The following is a 24,475-nucleotide window of genomic DNA, read 5'->3' on the forward strand; positions in this document are numbered from 1 at the left end:
GTATTGATTAGAAATGTAAGAAATACTATGATGTACTGAGATATGTAATGCTTTAACAATGTAGGTATTATTAAAATTTTTAATATAGCTATTATTACTTATACTCAGAAGCCTCAAAACACCCAGTCCAAGTTCTAATTTTTCCTTTTGGTCCAGAATTTATGACCTGGAGGGGAACTCTTTATCTATCCCTGACATTGGGCCCAAGACAAAAAAGGTTGGGTCCTGGGGTAAGAAGGTCTGCTCCAGAGGGCAGTCAGTGGAACACGGGATTTTGGGAAAGAAGAGAAGGATCGTAACAATATATCTTTTTAAAGAGGGTTCAAACACGGCAGTGACCTGGGCTCTGGGACACTTGCTGGCCTCTGTCCCTGGGGGAGGGCACTACCACACTTTGTTGCATAAAGAGATAGCTCAGTGCAGGGCAGTCCAGTGCTGGGGAGGCGTGAGGCTTAAATCCAAGTTCCTGTAGGAAGACCGTTTGGCTGTGTCACGCATTCCCAGAGGGCATGAGACTGGCTGCCCTCTGGCCACGCTGCCAGTGAAAAGCAGCCAGGTGCTGCCTTGAAAAAAATCAACGCTGGATAAAGTAAGCAAAGCCCGTTTAAAAAGCAAAGCCAGTTTAAAACATTCTTCCAGCCTCTCCCTGGTCATCCTCTTCCCCAGCTGAGCTCCCTTGAAGCAGCTGCTGCCTTCTGTAGCCCTTCAGGCCTTGATCTGCAGATTCTTTGTGCCAAGTTCAGCTCTGCCCTTTGGAAAGAAAATAGACATATCTGAGGAGGAAGAGGTGAAATCCTAAATTTCCTTGGCCAGGGGAAGGGCAACTAGCTACCCCGTCCTCATTTCCAATTTGTTCTCACCATTTCTGCAGTACTCACTGAATTTCAGGTCCTAGAGATACAAGATAGGCAGGCACTCCATGATTCTGCCCTAGATGATGTCCTTTGTAGTCGCTAGACAGATGAGTAACCAAACCACTAAAATAAAAAGTAGTATATGCTATAATAAAGGTATGAATTACTCCAAAGGATAGGGTAATTAAAAATGACTAATAATATTAATAATATGCCTGGAGGTATTAGGCTTGGCCGAGAAAGTAATATTACTGCCAGCCTTGAAGATGAGTAAAAATAGTAAGAGTTAATTATTGAACATTTACTCTGGCTGCGTATTGTGCACATTCATTATCCCATTATCACTTTTTTATAGCTGCTATTATTTTACCAATATTACTGATGAGGAAAAGAGGCTCAGCAAGTTCAAATAAGTAGAATTTCCTCTGGTAGAGGGAAAGAATATTCTAGGTGGAGAAAATAGGAAGAAAGACAGACGGTATCTGGGCAAGTGAGGTGCCAATTACAAACCACTTCTGGAAATGTCACACTTAATAATAAAAATAAAGACCAGGCGGTGGCGCAGTGGATAGAATGTCAGACTGGGATGCGGAAGGACCCAGGTTTGAGACCCCAAGGTCACCAGCTTGAGCGTGGGCTCATCTGGCTTGAGCAAACCTCACCAGCTTGAACCCAAGGTCGCTGGCTCGAGTAAGGGGTTACTCGGTCTGCTGAAGGCCCGCGGTCAAGGCACATATGAGAAAGCAATCCATGAACAACTAAGGAGTTCCAACGAAAAACTGATGATTGATGCTTCTCATCTCTCTCCGTTCCTGTCTGTCTGTCCCTCTCTCTGACTCTCTCTCTGTCCCTGTAAAAATAAATAAATAAATAATAATAATAATAATAAAAAACTCTGAGAGGTAGGAAATATCACCATTCTATGGATGCAAAAACTGGCTAAAATTGGATATTTGCTGAATGGTGCAAATCAAAAGCTTGAACTTTTCTTCTGGCTCTAAGGTAAGTGCTCTCTGTTCATTGCCCCATTGCTAATGGGCCTTGGACTTGAAAACTGGTCCAGTAGCAAGGAGGGGACAAACTGCGAAACCCTCTCACCCCATGGGCCATCTTTGAGCCTCTGCGGCCAGTAGCCATGGAGGAGTTTTTGGAGTAGTGTTTTAGTTTGTGTGAGGTTACCCAGTGAATTAATTGACATTTGACTATCTTTCTAAATAAATACCCATATAAAATTCTGGAATACTTTAAAAATGAATAAAATATATAGTTTGAATAGTTAATAGATGCACAGTACAATATTTAAAAAGTACAAAAAAAAAAAAGCCCTGCCTGACCAGGCGGTGGCGCAGTGGATAGACGTCGGACTGGAGTGCCGAGGACTCAGGTTCGAGACCCTGAGGTCACCAGCTTGAGCGCGGGCTCATCTGGTTTGAGCAAAGCTCACCAGCTTGGACCCAAGGTCGCTGGCTCAAGCAAGGGGTTATTCAATCTGCTGAAGGCCTGCGGTCAAGGCACATATGAGAAAGCAATCAATGAACAACTAAGGTGTTGCAATGCACAACGAAAAACTAATGATTGATGCTTCTCACCTCTCCATTCCTGTCTGTCTGTCCCTGTCTATCCCTCTCTCTGACTCACTCTCTGTCTCTGTAAAAAAAAAAAAAAAAAAAGTCCTGGCAGGATAGCTTGGTTGGTTACAGCATTGTCTCAAAGTGCAGAGGTTGCTGGTTCTATTCCTGGTCAGGGCACATACAGGAACAGATTGTTTTCCCCCCCCCCTCTTCCTCTCTCTGAAATCAATAAAATAAACATTAAAAAAAAGATACTAAAAAAAAATATATGTATATGTACATATTCCTTTGGCCTACCTTAGCCAAAATGATCCAGGGGAACCACTGTTTACATTTCTTGTGTGCCCTTTCAGAAATATTCTGGCACCTTTATTATAGAATGATAAAACACTTTATCAACAAAACATGAAACCTATAAAAAATATTCTTTGATTCATCTTGCTTCATGTTAGTACCTAAGCTGTGTCAGGCCCTGTGCTGGATTCAAATATATAGATGGTCTGGAGTCCCAAGAGTGGTGTGTGTATGTTGGGGGATAGGGAGTAGTAAAAGCAACAGTTACCAAAGAATAACTGGTACAAGGTGAAATGCAGTAAGTGTGGGAGAGTCCATAGCTTCGAGATTCACAGAGGGGTTTGAACTTTTCTCTGGAGTCAGATTTGGCCTATAGCCCTAAATCTGCAACTTGCTCTCAGTGTGACCTGTGTAAATGACTGAACCTCTTCTGTAAGCCTGTCTTTCCATTGGTCAGATGGACTAGTAACAGTACTTACTTCATAGGGTAGTTGAAAGTAGTAAATAAGACAAAGTAGCCTGACCTGTGGTGGCACAGTGGGTAAAGCATCAACCTGGAATGCTGAGGTTGCTGGTTCGATACCCTGGGCTTGCCTGGTCAAAGCACATATGGAGAGTCTGTCCCTGTCTATCCCTCTCTCTGACTCCTGCTCCTTCCCCATCCTTCTCTCACTCTCTTCTCTAAAATGTATAAGTAAATTTTAAAAATATTTTTTAAAAAAGACAAAGTATACAAGGAGCTTGGCATCATATCAAGCACTCAATGAATGTGAGCTAAAAAAACCAAATTTTTAACTACCAATAAATGCTGATAAATCATTCAAGGCCACGGTTCCTTACCGGAAAATTCACAAAGCTGTGAAAAAAATTTTTTTTTCATAAAATAAATTAGCTGCAAAATATAATCCAAAGTGAAGTTGACTATTTGGTAAGTTTAATATGAATATTCATGCCAAATTAATATAAATATTCATATACTTTGCTGTAAGTACTGTATCAATATTTAGTTACTTGGTACTGCCCCAGGCCCTGCCACCAGTGTTACTCTCAATTCTGAAACATATCTGGCCCCAAGTCTTTCCGAATTAGATAGTGAGCTCGTATCTTGCTAGGGAGAAAAGGGAAGGCTCCTGTTTTTCTAAGTCCATAGTATTTTTCACTTTATGTATCTCAGGAAAGTCCTAAGGAATCCTTCTAGGATTTAAATTCACAGCCCCTTACTTGATTCCTCAACGAAATATACTCGAGTTGTGGGAGGAAACAGTACTGAGCTTGGAGTCAGCAGACCTGATTTTTTTACCCTTTACCAAGTTTCTCTAGGTCTGTTTCATTATCCCTATGGCAACGCCTAGCAACAGTGCCTGGCATTTACTGGACTCTTCATAAATATATATTGAATAAACACTAAAACGAGGTAGTTTTTCACTCGCAGGTTCTGATTACTTCCTTCCTATTTTTTGGTCCTGTTGCGGGCCAGGGACAATGGCAGCCTGCCCTCTGTGAGTGAGGGCGCAAAGAGGAAAGATAAATCACAGCCTTTTGGACAGCAAGTGACCTAAGCGAGTTACCCCAATGTATTCAACAACTCCCTACAAAGAGGCTGGAGCGCCAATCCTACCCCATGAGTCTCTCCTTAAGAGGGGATATGGTCCTTCCCTCCTCCCCTTTCAACATTTGAAAACAAAATATTCATTGGAATTGGGCTGTCAACTGCACCCAGGAGTCCGGGTACACGATTCAAAACCTCCTCCCGCAAAGTGCGGTGCCAACACAGGCGCAGAACGCAGGTTCCTCTGGCTAGTTCCTCTCCCGCCCGCCCTGGAGGACCGTGGGTGGACGCTCTTGCAGAGCGCCTCTCGCTGGTAGGGGCAGGGGTGGGCGGAGCCAGTACCGCCAGGCTGTGGCTACGGAGGGTGGGGACACTCTGGCCCGGCTCTCGGTGGTGCGGGAGCGGGTGGGAGCAGCGGCCGCTCTGGTCGGCGGACGTGCTGCCGAGCAGTCCCGGAAGCGAAGCAGCGATGGCGGAGAGTCCGACTGAAGAGGCGGCGACAGCTACTGCGGGCGCCGGGGCAGCAGGCCCCGGAGCGAGCGGCGTTGCTGGTGTTGTTGGCGTTAGCGGCAGCGGCAGCGGCGGCGGGTTCGGGCCGCCTTTCCTGCCGGATGTGTGGGCGGCGGCGGCGGCAGCGGGCGGGGCCGGGGGACCCGGGAGCGGCCTGGCTCCGCTGCCCGGGCTCCCTCCCTCGGCCGCTGCCCACGGGGCCGCGCTGCTTAGCCACTGGGACCCCACACTCAGCTCTGACTGGGACGGAGAGCGAACCGCGCCGCAGTGCCTACTCCGGATCAAGCGGTGAGCCGGGTTTTTCCTCCCCCAGCCCCGAGCTCTGGGGCTCGACCTTCCCTGCCCCCATCCCTTCCCACCACGGCCCCCACAACTGCTTCGTCTCCGCGCTCCGCTTGCGGCCGCCCAGCTGCCAGGCCCACTTCTGACCAGCACGGAGAGTCGGGACAGGAGCCCCCACTTACCCCGCCCCCAGCCCCACACTCACCAAACCCCTCCTCGAGTGCCCAGGTCCGACCCCGCCCCTCGACAGCCTCCCGTGAGCGCTCAGTCTCCATTCCGGACACCCTCCCCCATACCTCTCGCCCGAAACCCGACCCTTCCGCGCTTCAGTGACACCCCCTCCCGCCCACCGCTCCGCCCCTCTCCCCTCTTCCCACCCTAGCCCTGGTGGATGCTGCTTGGAGTCCCCACCCATCAGGGTCCCTCTCTTCTTGGGCCCCGTTTGTAACACTCACACAAGCTTGCTTTCCGGCTTCAGACTCTAGACCAGCCTCTCTTTTTATTTCCCGTTTCTTCAAACCACCTCCATATAGTCCCTTCGGAAGTCTAGATCACTTCCCTCATACACCCACAATCTTCCCTTCAAGCACGTTTCCAGAACCCCAAAGCTGTCCACTAACACACCTGTTCCAGGAACTCAGGCTTCCTCCCCCAGGTCTCACTCTGGCTTGTAATGTCCCACTCGATATTTCTTCCTGTATTTCTAACTCAGGATCATCTGGTTTACTTTTCTAAAGTAGATATACCCAATGCAAATATAGGAACAACGTCCTGAGTTCTTTCTGAGCTTGTTTCTTGGGTGTCTGATATTAGATCGTATCATTTAATAGATAATATTTTGCAAATATTCTTAGCACAGTACCTATCGCATAGGAGAATAGTAATGCTTTTTAGCTGCTATTAAACTTGTTTCCTGATGGCCAGACTCATTCTCCACATGCTGCTCCCAGCACAGTCCTCATTCTTTTCCCCCACTTTCCAAGTCCCTTCAGGTGTATCTCTGCCTGCCTTTAAAGATTGTAATGAAAATTAAAAAGCATATTGTGTGTATAAAGTACCTGGCCCAGTGCTTGACTTTAGCCTTTTCCCACCTAGAATGCCCTATTTTAGACCCTTGCTCACAACGAATCCATTCTAGTTTGTGAGGTATGACCTAGCAGTCCTCTCACTTCTGTAGTAGCCACTGCATGTCATCTTCCAGATGTGAGGTTCTCAGCGATTTCAGAAGGTCCCCTTCCCGACCTTCAGAGATTTCTGCCCTATTAGTAGTCTCCTGGGCAAGAAGATCATTGCTCCCTGCAAGCTCACTTGCTTCTTGTAATTCCCTTGGCAACAAAGGTCCACGGTGGTTTATGGAATTCTTTTTTCAGTGGGGTTGATGGTTCCTCTCTAGTTACTGAAACAATCTTCCTTTAACGTTCAGCTGTAGTACCTGGGGATCCCCAGGCTGGGGAGTGAATGAACTGCCATGTGGGAGGAAGTGAGCGTAAAGGGGATGTGGCTATCCCAGGGTGACATCTGATGCCATTGGGACCTCTGATTTTTCTTTCTCCTCTCCTTCCCCTCCCCCTGAGGAAACAATGCCCCTTTTATAATAATTTGCTTTCTGCCTGCCTGACAGTACTCAGCTGAGATTTCTCAGCCAGCAAGACAGTACAAACATTTGTGGTACCAAGCACCACTTTCTCGAACCCTGGCCTCAATGAGGTGATAACAGCTGTCCTGTTCAAGGGATTCCCCTTTTTTCTCCTCTCCCTCACTCCCTCCCCCGCTCCTCTTGGTGTTATACAGGGATATCATGTCCATTTATAAGGAGCCTCCTCCAGGAATGTTCGTTGTACCTGATACTGTTGACATGACTAAGGTATGTAACTTGCTGGGGTTCGGGATTTGTTGGGAAATTGGGCCCATAACGTTGGAAGAGCCTAAAAGAGATTGTCCAGCTCCCATCTCGGATGGTTACATAGAGAAGAAATCAAGCCCTCAAGAGAGTAAGTGGCTGGCCCAGAGTTACACAGTTAGGTGGAGCAAAGACTTGAACAGGTGTCTTATTAGAGTGCCAGTAGGTCCTGGTTGGCTTGGAAAATTCCAGTTTACACCAATTGTTCCAGCTTAACTATTAATAGGGCACTCTTTCATTCTTAAAAGTGCTCCAGTTTGGATGATAAATTATGTGGTCACCCTGTCCATTGTACTACCCAACTCTTCCCCCATCCTGCCACTCTTGACCTTTAAGTAAGCTGCTATAAATCAGGTGGAGAGAAAGCTGGGGGTAGGGCATGCTTGAGTGAACAGTGTTTGTAGTTAAAGGGTATTGTTTAGGTTCCTAAACTGATGTTGGGGAAGAAAATCAGGTTTCCTAAATCTAGTGTTGACATGAAAACTTATAGTGTCAAATTTCTTAACTGTAGAAATTCAGATTTTGTATTGTTGGTATCTATTTTGTTATGAATAGGTTTCGCTTTCAATTGATTTTTCTTTTTCTTTTTATGTGGTTGGAAATGTTTTTCCTATGACATTTTGTCCGCAGTCAAGTATCTGTTAATATGCTAGTCCCTGGGTTCCTCGGATCAATGCCATGTTGGTACCAGTTAAGCTTGCTATTCCAATGACTTGAGGGCTAAAAGAAAGTCTGGATGTCACTAGGGCATGGTAGGGACTATACACTGACGCATTGGATTGCAGGTCCTCTTTCCGCTTGCTGTTCAAATTCTGAGCAGACTTACGTGCCTAGGAGCCTTTGTAAAGGAAGACTCATAGCTGAGTTCAGGTTAGGGAAATCTCATTCAATATCATGGCTTTAGGAAGAGAGTTGAGTGTTATTTTAAGTGCCATTGCATTTTTCTTTTTTCTTTTTTTTTTTTTGAGTTAACTTACAGTGTTGAGGAAAGTTCTAGGGATGGTCTAATGGCTCCAGTGGACCATGTGTTTTCCCCATTTTTCTTTGTGCCTTTGACATAGCTGGATGCTGCTTGAGTCACATCCTACACAGTAGGTTTGATCCTCTGCAGAGGAAGCAGACAGCGTCGGCCTCCATCACAGCTGTTACTGCCCTGCCATCTGTACCGTTACTGGCCCTGGTGCTGTGGCTTCCCATCCTTGTCCTCTTTCCCATTCGTCTTACCCCCTCTTTGTGCCACATAAATGGAGGGTGGAGTTGCATCACATGTGTGTTAAAGCTAGGCAAACCCAAACATACATACTCAGAAAAAAGACAGTTCTCATAATTAAACATGCTAGGATAATACTTTATAGATTTGTGTTATATTTTGCATGTCGATGTTCTATTCATTTGTTATACATACTGATCAGAGAAGTTTGGGCAAAAATCATGCTTTAAGGGAGTTTTAAGAATACTTAAGGATGATTTTGACTAGATTGAATTTTCACCTTGGGCTCTACCTTTAGAATGTAACCATTGAGTAAGATTCCACTTCACTATAATGGGATTTCTTAAAATTCCAGAAATACTAGTATGAGTGAGTACAGGCTGTTCATTCTGCTGCACAGATAGATATAGGATATGGAATACAGATACTAGATGAAGGTCCTGCTTCTGGCGTGGGTAGCAAGTGGAAGCCAGGAGGGGTTGGGATGGGACATCACCTCACAATTTTGAGATGGGGTTTTATTTTGCAGATTCATGCATTGATCACAGGCCCATTTGACACTCCTTATGAAGGGGGTTTCTTCCTGTTCGTGTTTCGGTGTCCGCCCGACTATCCCATCCACCCACCTCGGGTCAAACTGATGACAACGGGCAATAACACAGTGAGGTTTAACCCCAACTTCTACCGCAATGGGAAAGTCTGCTTGAGTATTCTAGGGTAAGAGGAGACTTCTAAGTGGCCAAGTTGGTTGTTAGCAAATAATTACCCTAGGCCAGCCTTTATCAACCGGGGTTTCTCATCTGAACTAGAGCACGGAAGATAACTGGAGTGTATATTTCCTTGATTCTCCCCAGGATGGTTCATGACTAGTCCCATTCCAGGTATAGAAGAGAAGTGAATCCCTTACATGCAGCGGATGCCTTAGTGAAACGGTTCTCCCTGAGCAGCTAGCACCTAGGAACTTGTAACCATGCCAGTTCTGGGGCCCTACCCTGGACTTCCTGTATCAGAAGCTCTAGGACGGTGGCCTAACAATCTATGTCTTAAAAGCCCTTCAGATCATTCTGGCGTGCCCTCCAGTTTGAGAACCACTCCCTTAGGGCATCAGGGCTTAATTCTTTTCTGATCAGGTTGAGAAAGGCTGCAGATCTGTGCCATTCAAGATCGTGGGTGTCTTATTTCTGAAGTCAGTGAGTGGCTTTGGAGGTGGCGGTGGTGATGATGATGATGATGATGATATTTTAACAACTGAATGGAAAATGTCTGAGGTTGAAAATCACATCACATACGAAACACAGAAGTTTTTAAGTACATTTTGTTTCTGTGTGCTCCCGAGATTTTCCTTCATATAGTTCATCCGTTCCTTTTAATTGCCTCAGGGGGTTAACATTTCAGAGTGAAATGTCTTGTAGTATAGTCTGGATTGGTCTTTTTAGTGTGGTCTGAATTGCCCTGGGGCAGAGAGCAAGCGTAGGTTACACTTGAGAAAGTTGCCCAAACTGATGATTGTTTTCTTTCTTCCTGTCCAACAATTTCTGGGTTTGTGTCAGGATAAGACAGCTGACACAAACTGAAAACATCATTTTTTTTTTTAATCTCTCTGACCTAGGAATATGTTCTGTGATTGTGGCAGTGAGGAAGTTTGTCCTTCATCTCTCTAGGGTGTATAAATTGTTTGTGCTGGTAGGATAGTGGTCTGTGTAACCCACAGTGGTAAGGAAATTTAGTTGTCTTCTGTATGAGGTTTGTTTGGGAAAGTGTTTTGCATTAGGTTCTCCTTCATTAGGCCAATATAAAACTGTCTTGATCAAACACACCAGCTCACAGTAGAAATAGGGGAAGTCAGATGGTAGGGTAAAGTGGCAGAAGTAGGTTGGGTAGAAAAGGAGAAGCTACCCTGAAATTCAAAATTTGCCACAAATAATCAGAATGGAAAACTCCCATGCATTTTTTGGTGACTATATTCACTTTATCAGCCTCATTTCTTTCCACTCAACCTAGAAAAAAATATTGGGCTGACTTTCCGACAAAAGAAATTTAGTGGAAGTTTACCTACCATGTTGACTTGAATTCACAAATATCTGAAGCCTTAGCCCAAAGTTGACCATTTGAGGGGAAGCAAAGCTGAGAACAGGTTGAGAGGCACCCAAGAGCAAGAGCTGATGAAGTCACTGATCTGCATCGCTTACTGGGGCTTTCTCAAGTCCAGGGGGAAGGGAGTTGGCGGTTAACCTGAAGAAGCAGTCCTGGCTCAGGCTGTGTTCCGCTTCCAGTTCGGTGCCATCTCGTCATCTAAAAGGAAATGTCATTAATGTCCAGCTTGCCCGCTTCCTCTGAATACTCGATCAGATTTATGAAAGAGACGAGCAGTTTTGGTGTTTCTTAGTCAAGTTGTTTTTCATGTTTCCAGACCCTCCACAATCTAGAAGTGCCTTCATGTCTTGAGGCAGAGTTTTGTAATCTTCAGAGAATTTGACACTCCTTGGGGGCTTGATGAAGGACTGGATCCCTGATCATCAGCCCCACCACATGGCCTCTAACCAGATGGCTTCAGTCTCCTCTGTGCCTTTACGCTCAGCTTCTCTCTCCGCACTAATTCCATCACATCCATAAAATAAATAAGCTCTTTGAGATCACAGAGGGTAACATTTTGACTCCCTTTGGATCTGTTTTCTTACCTTATATTTTTTCATTCTGATGAATAGAACCTTCCCTGGCTATTGTACTATTTCTTTTCTAGCCCAAAGAAAATCTCTTTAAAGTTACCTTGCTTGCTTTACTCTTTTCTTTTGCCCCACTTGATAAGAGGATTAGGCATTTAACTCATTTCTGGTGAATGAGGGTGAGACAGAGGCTGGGAAATTCCAGAGTGTTAATAGTGAAAAAGAAACGTTGAGTCACTTAAGGCTGTGCTTGCTAGGTGCCAGCGTCCTTAGACGCTGGTCTTTCTGTGGCAGCCTTTCCCGTCTCTCTCTGCCTCATCCCTCTTCCATTCCCTCTGATGTGTTTTGCAGTACGTGGACTGGCCCTGCCTGGAGCCCAGCCCAGAGCATCTCTTCTGTGCTTATCTCCATCCAGTCCCTGATGACTGAGAACCCCTATCACAATGAGCCTGGCTTTGAGCAGGTAAGGCTGGGTGGGCCCAGCTCTGGGTTGTGGATTATTGGGTTTTAAGAGATCTGAAAAGTCTGCTTGAGGGTTTTTGTTTTGTTTTAAACTTGGCTTAATCCCATGTATTAAACTTGTCACTATGAGAAAAAAGAGCTGGCGTGTATGCTCCTCATTAATGAATTTTTTCCCTTGTAAGTTACAGTAACACTGTCTAGTTATTTCCATTTGACTTGAATTAATTTACCATGTAGAAGTCAGTGGAGTCATTTAGAAATTGATTCTGAGGCTGCTTTGGGGGCTCTTGTATCCAGAGTTCTTTATGCCTCCATTCTCCAGTGTCCCTTTGAGGTGATCTCTAGTGACTACTGCCCAGCCAGACATTCTTTTGTAGTGACTCAATACAAGTTGACTGTTGAGCAATGTGCATTTGAAAATTTGCGTGTAATTTTGACCATAGTGAGTTCTTTTTTTTTTCATAGTGGGTTCTTTGCATTTACCAGTTCAATCAACTATGAATTGAAAACAATATTTTTGATCCATGATTGGGAATGCAAAGATACTGGGTTTTTTTAGTGAGAGAGACAGAAAGGAAGGGAGAGAGATGAGAAGCATTAACTCATAGTCGGTACCTTAGTTGTTCATTGATTGCTTTCTCATATGTGCCTTGATGGAGGGGTGCTCCAGTCGAGCCAGTGACCCCTTGCTCAAGCCAGCAACCTTGGGGTCATGTTTGTGGTCCTGTGCTCAAGCCAGTGACTTTGAGTTTTCAAACCTGGGTCTTCAGTGCCCCAGGCCTGCGCTCGCTCTATCCACTCTGCCACCACCTAGTCAGGCAGCAAAGATATTGTTTTTGATCTGTTGTTGGTTGAATCCACAGCTGCAAAACCTGAAGATGAAAGGGGCCAACTGGTTTACTGAAAATAAGTCCATGGAGAAGTAGACCCATACAGTTCAATGGTACAGTTCTGTCCAAGGTCAACTGTACCATTCATTAGCTAGGGCAAGAATATTTAGGCAGCACCACCAAGGAGAAAGTAGAAGAAATTCATATTTTTCTAGAATATGTTATATGACAGATATTATACACTGCCAAGTTTTTGTGTATAATATCTCATTTAATCTTCATACCTGCTCTGTGATGTAAGTATTGTTATCCTCATTTTCAAGTAAAGTAATAGTGGCTTAGTGGGGCTAATGAACTTTTTCAAGGACACACCAGATCAGGAGGTCAGGGTAGGACCCAGGATTTGCCCTGGAGCCCAGAGTTTTTCCATTGTGCCAAAGTACCGTCCAGGATTAATCATGGAGTAGGAAAAGAGTTCCAGTGATATTCTACCAAAATGATAATTCAGTCTAGCCAATTAAAACAGCTTTCAATTTGAAATTATTTGAGATAACACTAACATTGATGATTCTTCTATAGACCAGAACAAAGGGAAAGATGAACCAAAATTATTCTCTGAATCAGTGGTTTTCAACCACTGATCTATGGACCAGCACAAAATTTCTGGCAGACCAGCATTGGCCCATGGACTGGTAGTTAAAAAATACTGCCCTACACTGAGGTACATCAGCCTCAGGCACTAAAAATAGCTCAGTACTTGAATATCAGTCCCAGGCAAGGTTGCTGGTGGATCCTGACTGGGTGCATGTGGCAGTCTGTCTCACTATCCCCATCCCTCTCACTTGAAAAAAAAGAAAAGGAAAGGAAAATGCTGCCCTAAACTATCCTGTATTTGATTAAAGGAGTTGGTAGAAATGAAAATAGACCTCATTGGCTAACCAGGAAGATGATTTTTACATCTTGTTTGGAAATTCAAAAGCTGTGACTTATATTTTTAATACTTTCAAATGTTCTTGGTTCATAGCACCCTCTTGCCTGGTAGTTTTTTTCAGTTCTCTAGGCAGAAAGAAATGCCAGACTGTTCTGTTCGTTAAACAGTTAGGTCCAAATAACTTATTTCCTTTTTAAATGGCTATGATGATCTGACCTGTGGTAGGTAGCACAGTGGATAAAGCATTGACCTGGAATGCTGTGGTCGCCAGTTTGAAACTTTAATCTTGCCTGGTCAAGGCACATATGGGAGTTGATGCTTCCTGCTCCTCCTTGCTTCTCTCTCTCTCCCCCCCCTTTCTCCTTCCCTCTCCCCTTCCCTCTCTCTCTCTCCCTCACTCTCTTTCCCTTCCTTCCTCCTTCCCTCCCTCTCTCTCTCTCCCCCCTCTCTAAAATGAATAAATTTTAAAAAATTAAATAGCTATAATGACGTAATTATATGATGTATACACCTGTTGGGTACCATACAACTTTTAAAGTCTTGGAACCAGATAGAATCCACCACCCTCATTTCAATTCCCCACTGTTTTCATATCTACCTGCTGTTTATCACTCTAGTGACTGAAAATCCAGCTTCACAAAGATAATATGTCATTGAAAGGAATATAGTGCTGTTAAAACTGAATTACCTACCTCAAGCTAGTAGTTTGCATGCTGTTTGGTGTTGACTGGTTTTCCTCAAAAATTTACAAGGTCTCACAGCGCCCCCTTGCTTTTGTTGCCATGCATTTCAGGAACAGTAATAGTAGGCTGAAGGTGTATATCTCTTTCCTGTTCATGTTTTTATCAGAGGCCAAGACTCTTAATTGACCAGAGTTAGTTGGTAGGAGGAGCTTTGGAGAGCAAAAGAAGAGTTAGGGTAGGGGAGGCGGGACTCCCTTCTGTTCACACCCAACACATTCATCTCAGCTTTCAAGATCAAAAGTTGGAGTTTTCTTCTGAAAATTTCAAGTGCTCCTTCTGATAGATTCAAAATAGTTGAATCAGTGATGGTAGAATCCTATAGCTGTGTAAAGAAGTTAAGCAGGAAGCATCCTGATATATATGGGCTTTCTAGACTCAGACTCCTAACATCATTTATGTATAATTGGTTATTTCCTACTTAATCCTTCCCGTGAAAATTTCAGGCTTTGGAAAATTTGATGGATCTAGTTTGCTGTTTCTAGTCAAATGACCCAACAGAGGATGGGTATTAGGTATGCCTGGAGGGAGGTAAACGGTCTCAGAACTGAAGACCTAGTTGCTCTTTAGTGGGTCTGCCATACAATGGGAAAAGTGTCCTCTTAGTTCATTTGTTTGGGTCACATGCCCCATACTAATCCTGAAGTCTCTTCATATTGGCTTTTCTCTTTGCCTGAACTTTGTACTTCGATGCTATGGTGTCTGTCGCATTACAGGAGAGACATCCAGGAGACAGCAAAAATTATAATGAATGTATTCGGCATGAGACCATCAGAGTGGCGGTCTGTGACATGATGGAAGGAAAGTGTCCCTGCCCTGAACCCTTACGGTATGTGTCCAGAGAACCCACTGGGTAATTGTATTCCTTTTGGAGATTGAGCTGGTTCAAACCTTTGAGAACTTCTGGGGCAAAGTCCAGTGTTGGGCACCAGAGGGAGACAGACAGAGAAGAAGCAAGTGATTTAAAAGCATGTGCTTTTCACACTTTTAAAGAGAACGTGGCTGCCCCTGGCTGGGTAGGTCAGTTGCTTAGAGCATCATCCAAATACACCAAAGTTGTGGGTTTGAAACCTCATCAGGGCACATACAAGAATCAACCAGTGAATTTACAAGTGAAGCAACAAATCAGTATTTCTTTCTCTCTTTCTCTCTACCTTTCTGCCTCCACCTCCTACCCTCCCTCCCTTCCTTTCTGTCTAAAATCAACAAGTAAAAAGCAAGTGGCTAAGGGTTCCCCAAGAGGAAACTCAGAGAGCGCGTCTGTGTTCTTGGAGAGTGTCCGGCCTCACAGGAAAGATGTAGTCCGTGCCCTCAGGGCGCCCCAGTCCTCAAGGATGTGGACATGTCAAAACTACAGCTGTTCTACAGCCAGATGAGGTGTAACACACTCATTTTTCCGGGATAGTTTGGTTTTTTGTTTGTTAAGATTTTATTTATTGATTTTAAAGCAAGGGGAGAGAGAGAGGTAGGGTGGAGGAGTGGGAAGCATCAACTTGTAGTTGCTTCTCGTGTGCGCCTTGACCAGGCAAGGCCAGGGTTTCCAGCCGTGACCTCAGCATTCCAGGTCAACTCTATCCAGTGTGCCACCACAGGCCAGGCACAAACCCATTTTTTAAATTTAGAAAATTAAACTTAACAGGGTGACATTGATCAATAAGAGTACATAGGTTTCAGGTAAATGTTTCTATTGCATTTGAACTATTGATTATATTGTATACCCATCACCCAAAGTCAAATCATTTTCTGTCACTATATATTTGTCCCTCTACTCCCTCCTACCCCCTCCCCCAAAGCCCCTTGCCCCTGGTAACCACTTCACTTTTATCTTATGTCCATGAGTCTCAGTTTTGTATCCCATCTTTGTGTAAAATCATGCAGTTCTTAGCTTTTTCTGGTTAATTTATTTCATTCAGTATAATGTTCTCCAGGTCCATCTATGTCAGGGGTCCCCAAACTATGGCCCGTGGCCACATGCAGCCCCCTGAGGCCATTTATCCGGCCCCCGCTGCACTTCTGGAAGGGGCACCTCTTTCATTGGTGGTCAGTGAGAGGAGCATAGTTCCCATTGAAATATTGGTCAGTTTGTTGATTTAAATTTACTTGTTCTTTATTTTAAATATTGTATTTGTTCCCGTTTTGTTTTTTTACTTTAAAATAAGATATGTGCAGTGTGCATAGGAATTTGTTCATAGTTTTTTTTATAGTCCGGCCCTCCAACGGTCTGAGGGACAGTGAACTGGCCCCCTGTGTAAAAAGTTTGGGGACCCCTGATCTATGTTGTTGTAAATGGCAATATGTCATCATTTCTTATGGCTGAATACTATTCTATTGTATATGTGTACCACATCTTTTTTATCCAGTCCTCTATCAAAGGACACTTTGGTTGTTTACATGTCTTAGTCACTGTGAATAATGATGTGACAAACCCATTTTTTAGTGTTCAAGTTTATTTCTAAGTGTTAAAACTAGAACAAAATCAAGAGTTAATGAAACAAACTTCCTTGGAGAATTTCAAGTATGGATTGGAATTAGTGGTGGCCTCTGGAAAACAAATGAGATTGAGCAAGACATGAGTTGAAGTTGGGGTCGAATGACTGGTATTAACAGTCACTCTCATTTTATAATTTCTAAGTTATAAGGGAAATCGACCATTGGCTTGGGATCTCTAGCTGTTTAATTTGATGTTAAGCTTAGACGGTAAAATGGTAACCCCCCGCCCCCTTGTTCCTAACTGAAGCTTCTCTGCTGGTTTTCCAGAGGGGTGATGGAGAAGTCCTTCCTGGAGTATTATGACTTCTATGAGGTGGCCTGCAAAGATCGCCTGCACCTTCAAGGCCAGACTATGCAGGTAATGTAGTCCCTGCTCTTGACTCCAAAGACCTTCCAGCAGACCGTGTAAAGGCCCCTCCCCCCAAGGGTGACATCCTCATCTCTCCTAGAACTCAGAGCCAAAAGGAAGCTGGTTCAGCTGAGTAGCTGAGGCCCAGAGAGTAGACTGACTTGCATACAGCCATATGGAGTTTGTTCTAAGTCCCTGGCGTAAAGTAGGTACTCATGAGTAGAATCTGAATCATCCTTTCTGGCCTGGAACTCTTCCCTTCTTGGTCCATGGTCTTCAAACCAAGAACATTCAGCTCTCTCAGAATCTTAAGGATTATAACAGTCATCTCTTGGAATTCCATCCCTAGCTCTGAGGGGAACTAAGAGATAGAAGGCTTAGAGAAGCTTTGTATATGTAGTGTTATATGTTAAAAGATTTCTCTTATAGGATGGTAACCAGTTTATTCATTCTCTGCCTCTACTGGGGAAATGTGCTTCTGCTTCCAATAAGAATGCAGAACTTCAGTCTTGTTTTAAAGAGAGGTTCTTATTAAACCAAATTTCAAATAGGTTCCTATATAAAAAACCTCACTGGCAAGAGGGTGAGAACCCTTAGTCTTGAAGGACACGTTATTGTGTCTTTTTATTTTTTAATTAATTAATGGTGGTCTTGCTTAGAAATATGGTGAGTTGGGTAAGTGACTAAGACCTCTTAAGGTGCTCTCCAGCTCTTCTTGGGTTCTTCCTGCCCCTCCCCCCAGCACCATCAGGAATAGGAGTTGCTTAGAAATGTTAGTTTCCCTATCCTTCCTTCAAGGAATTCCCACCCACCTGCCACATTTAAACTCAAAAGGCAAGGCCAGCTCAGAGTGTATCAAAGGTGAAGCAGGCAGTGGTTTGTTCCCCATCAGGGATTCTCATTGCTGGTATCCTGCGGCATTTCCAATGTTCAGTCTATTAAGGAAAAATAACTCGTGGTGAGGGAAGGAAAGGGAGGAGCAGCATCTGGGGAGGAGAGCAGGATAAATGAAGCCAATGATGAAAGAAGGAAGACTTGGAAAATTTGTAGCTCCAGGGTAAGTGGAAATGTAAACCTCGTAAGTGAAAAACGCGTGCTATAGTCACAGTGACTGTGTAACTTGCGTCCACTGGTCCCCAGTCTTGAAGGTAATATGTGGGCAGTTGTGTAGGAGTTTATGTGGGAGCAGACAGATTGTGAGAATGAAAAATCGTATGTCTTTTTGTGACTGCCAGTGAAAGGTCTCCACGTGTTTGAACCCTGGTCATTCTACTTGGCTGCTGTATTCCCTAAGTAATATTTTATTTTATTTTATTTATTTTTACAGAGACACAGAGAGAGGAATAGATAGGGACAGACAGACAGAAACGGAGAGAGATGAGAAGCATCAATCATCAGTTTTTCATTGCGACACCTTAGTTGTTCATTGATTGCTTTCTCATATGTGCCTCGACCGTGGGGCTACAGCAGACCAAGTAACCCCTTGTTCAAGCCAGCGACCTTAGGTCCAAGCTGGTGAGCTTTGCTCAAACCAGATGAGCCTGCGCTCAAGCTGGTGACCTCGGGGTCTCGAACCTGAGTCTTCCGCATCCCAGTCCATCGCTCTATCCACTGCGCTACTGCCTAGTCAGGCCCTAAGTAACATTTTAAATTCCTTTTTTTATATCTCTACCCCAACCATAGTTATTTTTGGACTTTAAGGACAGTGTGTAATGTTTGGAGATTTTTTTTTTAAGATTTTATTTATTGATTTTACAGAAAGAGGAGATGGGGAGCAAGAAGTGTCTATTCATAGTTGCTTCACTTTAGTTGTTCATGATTGCTTGTTGTATGTGTCTTGACCAAGAAAGCCCAGGGTTTCGAACCAGCAACCTTAACGTTCCAGGTCAATGCTTTAACCCTGCGCCACCACAGGGCAAGCATGTTTGGAGACCTTTGATCTAGAATGACGAGGACTAGGATCAAGGGTAGGTGGTCATGGCATGATGCCCAGAAACCTGGACAGGAATAGGGTGATTGGTCCCTAGGGAAGAGTACAGGTGCTTATCAAGAAGTCAGAACTATCTGACCGGGCAGTGGCGCAGTGGATAGAGCGTCAGACTGAAATGCGGAGGACCCAGGTTCGAGACTGCGAGGTCGCCAGCTTGAGTGCGGGCTCATCTGGTTTGAGCAAAGCTCACCAGCTTGGACCCAAGGTCGCTGGCTCGAGCAAGGGGTTATTCGGTCTGCTGAAGGCCCGCGGTCAAGGCACATATGAGAAAGCAATCAATGAACAACTAAGGTGTCGCAACGAAAAACTGATGATTGATGCTTCTCATCTCTCTCCATCCCTGTCTGTCTATCCCACTCTCTCTCTGTCTCTGTAAAAAAAAAAAAAAAAAAAGCCTGATCAGGCGGTGGCGCAGTGGAAAGAGCGTCAAACTGGGATGCAGAGGACCCAGGTTCGAGACCTCGAGGTCGCCAGCTTGAGCGCAGGCTCATCTGGTTTGAGCAAAAACCCACCAGCTTGGACCCAAGGTCACTGGCTCCAACAAGGGGCTACTCGGTCTGCTGAAGGCCTGCGGTCAAGGCACATACGAGAAAGCAATCAATAAACAACTAAGGTGTTGCAACGCGCAATGAAAAACTAATGATTGATGCTTCTCATCTCTCTCTTCCTGTCTGTCTGTCCCTTCCTGTCTGTCTGTCCCTGTCTATCCCTCTCTCTGACTCATTCTCTGTCTCTGTAAAAAAAAAATAAAGAAAAGAAAAAAGAAGTCAGAACTCCTGAGTTCTATACTTGGCTGTAACCTTAAAAAAGCAAATTACTGACCAGGCGGTGGTGCAGTGGATAGAGCGTCGGACTGGGATGCAGAGGACCCAGGTTCGAGACCTCGAGGTCGCCAGCTTGAGCGCAGGCTCATCTGGTTTGAGCAAAAGCTCACCAGCTTGGACCCAAGGTCGCTGGCTCAAGCAAGGGGTTACTCGGTCTGCTGAAAGCCCGCAGTCAAGGCATATGTGAGAAAGCAATCCATGAACAACTAAGGTGTCGCAACGAAAAACTGATGATTGATGCTTCTCATCTCTCTTCGTTCCTGTCTGTCTGCTGTCTGTCCCTGTCTATCCCTCTCTCTCTCTGTCCCTGTAAAAAAAAAAAAAAAAAAAAGCTAATTACCTGGCCCTGGCAGGACAGTTCAGTTGGATAGGAGCATTGTCCTGATACACCAAGGTTGTGGGTTTGATCCCCGGTCAGGGCACATACAAGAATCAACCAATGAATACATAAATATCTCTCTACTCCTCTCCCTTCCTCTCTAAAATTAATTTTTTTTTAATTGTCTTTTTTTTTTTTGCCTGGCCTGTGGTGGTATAGCGGATTGAGTGTCAGCATGGAGCACTGAGGTCTCCAGTTCAAAACTCTGGGCTTGCCTAATCAAGGCACATATGGGAGTTGATACTGCCTGCTCCTCCCCCTTCTCTCTTTCTCTCCTCTCTAAAAAATGAATTGAAAAAAAAAAAAAATGGTCTACCAGAAAGTTCTGTTCGTTTTTCGAATAAAACAAAATACAAATTTTTCTTACCGTCAATAAACTTTATTAAATAATATAATTGCCATTATTATTAATGATTTCTTGCCAGCGTGAGGCCAATTTGTATATCCCATTTTTGAAAAATGTTTTATCTTTTGATGCGAAAAATTGAACCAGTGCTTGTTTGATATCTTCTTCATTTTTGAATTTTTTGCCCTTCAAAAAATTTTGTGCCTGACCTGTGGTGGCACAGTGGATAAAGCATCGACCTGGAATGCTGAGGTCGCTGGTTCGAAACCCTGAGCTTACCTAGTCAAGGCACATATGGGAGTTGATGCTTCCTGCTCCTTTCCTCTTCTCTCTCTCTCTCTCTCTCTCTCTCTCCTCTTTCTCTCCTCTCTAAAATGAATAAAGTCTTAAAAAATAAATAAATAAACAAAAAATTTTGTAAGGACAAAAACAAGTGATAGTCGGAGGGTGCTAAGTCCGGGGAATATGGTGGATGTGACAGACATGCTTCTGTAGCATTTCTTCCTTGTTGAAATTCGTAAAAATTACAGTGGCGTAAATGAACTTTATCAGTAGCCATGGGTACACTATCACTTCACACATAAGACTAACGTGGCCTGACCAGGCGGTGGCGCAGTGGATAGACTGTCGGACTGGGATGTGAAGGACCCAGGTTCAAGACCCTGAGGTCGCCCGCTTGAGCGCCGGTTCATCTGGTTTGAGCAAAGCTCACCAGCTTGGACCCGAGGTCGCTGGCTCAAGCAAGGGGTTACTAGGTCTGCTGAAGGCCTGCGGTCAAGGCACGTATGAGAAAGCAATCAATGAACAACTAAGGTGTCGCAACGAAAAAACTGATGATTGATGCTTCTCATCTCTCTCCATTCCTGTCTGTCCCTCTCTCTGACTCTGTCTCTGTAAATAAATAAATAAATATCTTAAAAAAGAACGACAAAAAAAAAAAAAAGAACGACTAACGTGAATCAACTTTGTTTTAGTTAAATTTTTTGGTGATAGAAGACAGGAAAGGAGAGAGATGAGAAGCATCAGTTCTTCATTGTGGCACCTTAGTTGTTCATTGATTGCTTTCTCATATGTGCCTTGACCAGGGGTCTACAGCAGAGCGAGTGACCCCTTGCTCAAGCCAGTGACCTTGAGCTTCATGCCAGCAAACTTTGGGCTCAGGCCAGTGACCATAGGTCATGTCTATGATCCCATGCTCAAGCCAGCAACCCCACACTCAAGCTGGTGAGCCCACGCTCAAGTTGGCAGCCTTGGAGTTTTGAACCTGGGTCTTCCGCATCTCAATTCAACACTCTATCCCTGGTCAGGCAAAATAAAATCTAAAAAAAGGGAAAAGAAATTGCCCTTTTTGACTCTGGCCAGTAGCTCAGTGGATCGAACGTTGGCCTGGCGTATGGATGTCCCAGGTTCAGTTCTTGGTCAGGGCACACAGGAGAAGCAACCATCTGCCCCTCCCCCTCGTTTCCCTCCCACAGCCAGTGGCTCAATTGTTCACCAGTGACTCCATTGTTCAAGCGTGGCCCTGGGTACTGAGGTTAGCTCCATCTGAGTGTAACAGCTTCAGGTGCTAAAAATGGCTTAGTACTCAATCATTGTCCCCAGATGGGGTTGCCAGGTGGAACCCAGTCAGGGTGCATGTGGGAGTCTGCCTCACTATCTCCCTTTCTCTTAACTACAAAAAAAAAAAAATGTCCTTTTTGAGTACAGTTAGGTCCTCACTTAATGTTGAGTTCTTGAAACTGCTACAAAACTACCTACTGTATAACAAAACCAAGTTTACCATAGGCTAATGGATAAAAACAGGAGTTAAGTTCCTAGGCATCTCATCATTGTTATAACAAAGACATTAAACCAAAGCATTGTCACTCAAGGACCTGCTATATAGAGAATGAAGGATAATTTTCCCCTCCTATGATTTTGAGGTTAAATGAAAACAGGCACAGTTATTACAGCTCTGATCTTGAATTTCTCTTCCCCTTTTATCTTGCCTTTAGTGTTCTACCTTCTGTATATTGGCTTGTTTTTGAGGAATGCAAACACATTTGATGTTGGCCTAAGCCAGACCGTTTGGGGCAGTAAATGTGCCATAATATTCCTGAACACAGATAATGTAGTCAGCTGCTCAGAGCTGTCTATGCTGTGTCCATCCCTGTTCCTATGACTCAAAAGTTGAGCATGGGTTTCCCATGGGCCCAAAGCTGCTATCTCTAGGGTGAGCCATCCAGACTTGCATGTTCCATCCTCCTGTCTCCTTTCGCCCACAGGACCCTTTTGGAGAGAAGCGGGGCCACTTTGACTACCAGTCCCTCTTGATGCGCCTGGGACTGATTCGTCAGAAAGTGCTGGAGAGGCTCCATAATGAGAACGCCGAAATGGACTCTGACAGCAGCTCCTCTGGGACAGAGACAGACCTGCACGGGAGCCTGAGGGTTTAGACCCTGCTCCCCTGTCCCTTCCCCCCACTCGAGAGTCCCAGCAGAGTTCCTTTCCCTACCCCAGGGATGGAGAGGCGCTGTGTATCTCCCTCCAACGTGACGTCATCCTGCAAGATGGCAGGAACCAAGCAAGCTTGGATCCCAGGGTGTGGGAGTGGGGAAGCTGTTCCCAATCTGACCTCCTTGGTTCTCGAGCATCTGGGGCTCTGTTCATCCCATATCAGGGGCCAAGGTACCTATGCAGGAGCACCTAGGGCGAGGGCCTCTGGCAAAAACAAAACAACCAACACACCTCTCCACAGGGCCAGCTCCTTACGGATAGGTGGGAGACAGAACTTGCAGTTCCAAGAGGGAGTATGCCCAAGTGATTTACGGGGTATCTGGAAGGGAGCTTGGGGTGGAGGGCTGTCTGTTACACTTAAGCAGTCTGGGTGGTTGTCTTGTCTGTCTTCAGTCTTGAAGCAGGGCTTCCCAATGCCCTTTTCCTCCTTGCCTCTGCCTCCACTATTTCCCATGGGCCAGCGTAATTTTGTTTTCCCTATTTATAGTCACTGTTCTAGACAGACCAAAGAGAAGGAACAGTGGTGGGATCTAGGCTGCTGATAAGTTAGCTTTACCTAGCACCTGAGCACCTTTCTCTCCTGTCGCCCATTCCCTCAGCCCTTTCTAGATTTCAGACAGAAGGTAAATGTGATGGGGCTGAACTGAGGTCTTGGCAAAGCCTGCACAGACACCACAGAAAGCTGAAAATGCTGGGTTCCCCCCCAAATCATTGATTTGAAGTCCCCAGCTCAGGCAGCTGCTGGGTTTATGGGATTAGAGCCACTGCATAAAATAGTCTGTTACAGATTTTCATAAATACTATTCAGAATGAGGGGTATTTCTCTTGGGTGGGGTGAGGGGGGAGGCTGATGCTAGTCCTATTGTATTTTGTTTGGCTGTCCTTGTGTATTTCACCCCAGCTTGTAGTCCCCCTTCCTCACTTCAAGGTGCAGGGACTAGTGGGGAGCAAGGGTAGCCAATGATAGGAGATTGGGGCTGGAGCTATGGAGGTTCCTTCCCTTCTCTCCCCTTGCCCTTCCCCCTCCCATGTGCTCTTTGTCACTGGCTCTGATGGGTGTCCGCCTGGCTGTGTTGCTTGTCTGTATTTAGCTGCAGTGATCCTTTAGCTGGTTGGCTCAGAAAAATATGCTTTAGGTGCCCTGTGATACTGGGCATCGAGGGAATCCATCCTCCCCTTTTGATGTGTTCTCCCAGTGTTACCCAGATTCTTATGGCTCCCAGTGGGGTCTTGGTGATCTGTGTGACAGCCCCTGCCCCCCGCCCATCAGTATCCAGCCACATGCAAGGGAGAGGATAACTTGTATCTGCTCTGCCAGCTGCTATGGAGGCCTCTGCCATGTGGATCATGGGACTTCCTCGGGAGAGTTGGGAAGGGGGTAGGACACAAAGGATAATGTCCTGCTTGGGAGGGCAGGAAGCAAAGAAACTGGACAGGAAGTGGGTCTGGGGAATGGAAGTTTATCTTGGCTATCTAAAGGCTGAGTCTTTTCACAGGGAGACAAAAAGGCACCTTGCTTCCAATTTCCCTCTTCCATTCTGGGAGCTAGTACAGGGCTAAGAAGAATGCCCTTGGTCTGTTGGTCCAGTGTTCTGTCATCCATTTAAGTGTTCCCACTTCAAGTGACAATCCTCTTCTTGGCCCTGCCATGGGCAGAGCATGTCTGGCATACTGGCCTGACTTTTACGCCCTAATCTTGAGTTGAGGAAATATATGCACAGGAGTCAAAGAGATGTCTTTATATCTGATTGTACATAAACGAAGTTTTTTTTTTTCCTTTTTGGTGCAATAGTTTGTTTGGCAGG

General features: G+C 44.9%; 1 protein-coding gene and 1 long non-coding RNA gene across 3 annotated transcripts; one reads left to right on the top strand and one right to left on the bottom strand.

The window, feature by feature from the left end:
- Positions 1 to 45: 45 nt before the first annotated feature.
- LOC136392354 (uncharacterized) lies at positions 46 to 5,351 on the bottom strand. Of its 2 annotated transcripts, XR_010748934.1 has the most exons (4): positions 5,266 to 5,329; positions 2,723 to 2,792; positions 879 to 977; positions 46 to 750 (listed from the first exon to the last, which is right to left on the bottom strand). It is a non-coding gene; the product is annotated as an uncharacterized lncRNA (long non-coding RNA). The 2 variants fall into 2 exon arrangements; XR_010748935.1 differs by lacking the exon at positions 2,723 to 2,792 and having other exon boundaries at positions 5,266 to 5,351.
- Positions 4,620 to 24,444, top strand: UBE2Z (ubiquitin conjugating enzyme E2 Z). Its single transcript, XM_066364469.1, has 7 exons — positions 4,620 to 5,066; positions 6,852 to 6,924; positions 8,700 to 8,887; positions 11,185 to 11,296; positions 14,513 to 14,625; positions 16,554 to 16,644; positions 22,439 to 24,444. Exons 1-7 carry the CDS (start codon positions 4,738 to 4,740, stop codon positions 22,607 to 22,609), a joined length of 1,077 nt encoding a protein of 358 aa, XP_066220566.1. The 5' UTR covers positions 4,620 to 4,737; the 3' UTR covers positions 22,610 to 24,444.
- Positions 24,445 to 24,475: the final 31 nt, after the last annotated feature.

The sequence above is a fragment of the Saccopteryx leptura genome, chromosome 2 (genome assembly GCF_036850995.1).
Source record: "Saccopteryx leptura isolate mSacLep1 chromosome 2, mSacLep1_pri_phased_curated, whole genome shotgun sequence".
Classification (NCBI taxonomy): Eukaryota; Metazoa; Chordata; class Mammalia; order Chiroptera; family Emballonuridae; genus Saccopteryx; species Saccopteryx leptura.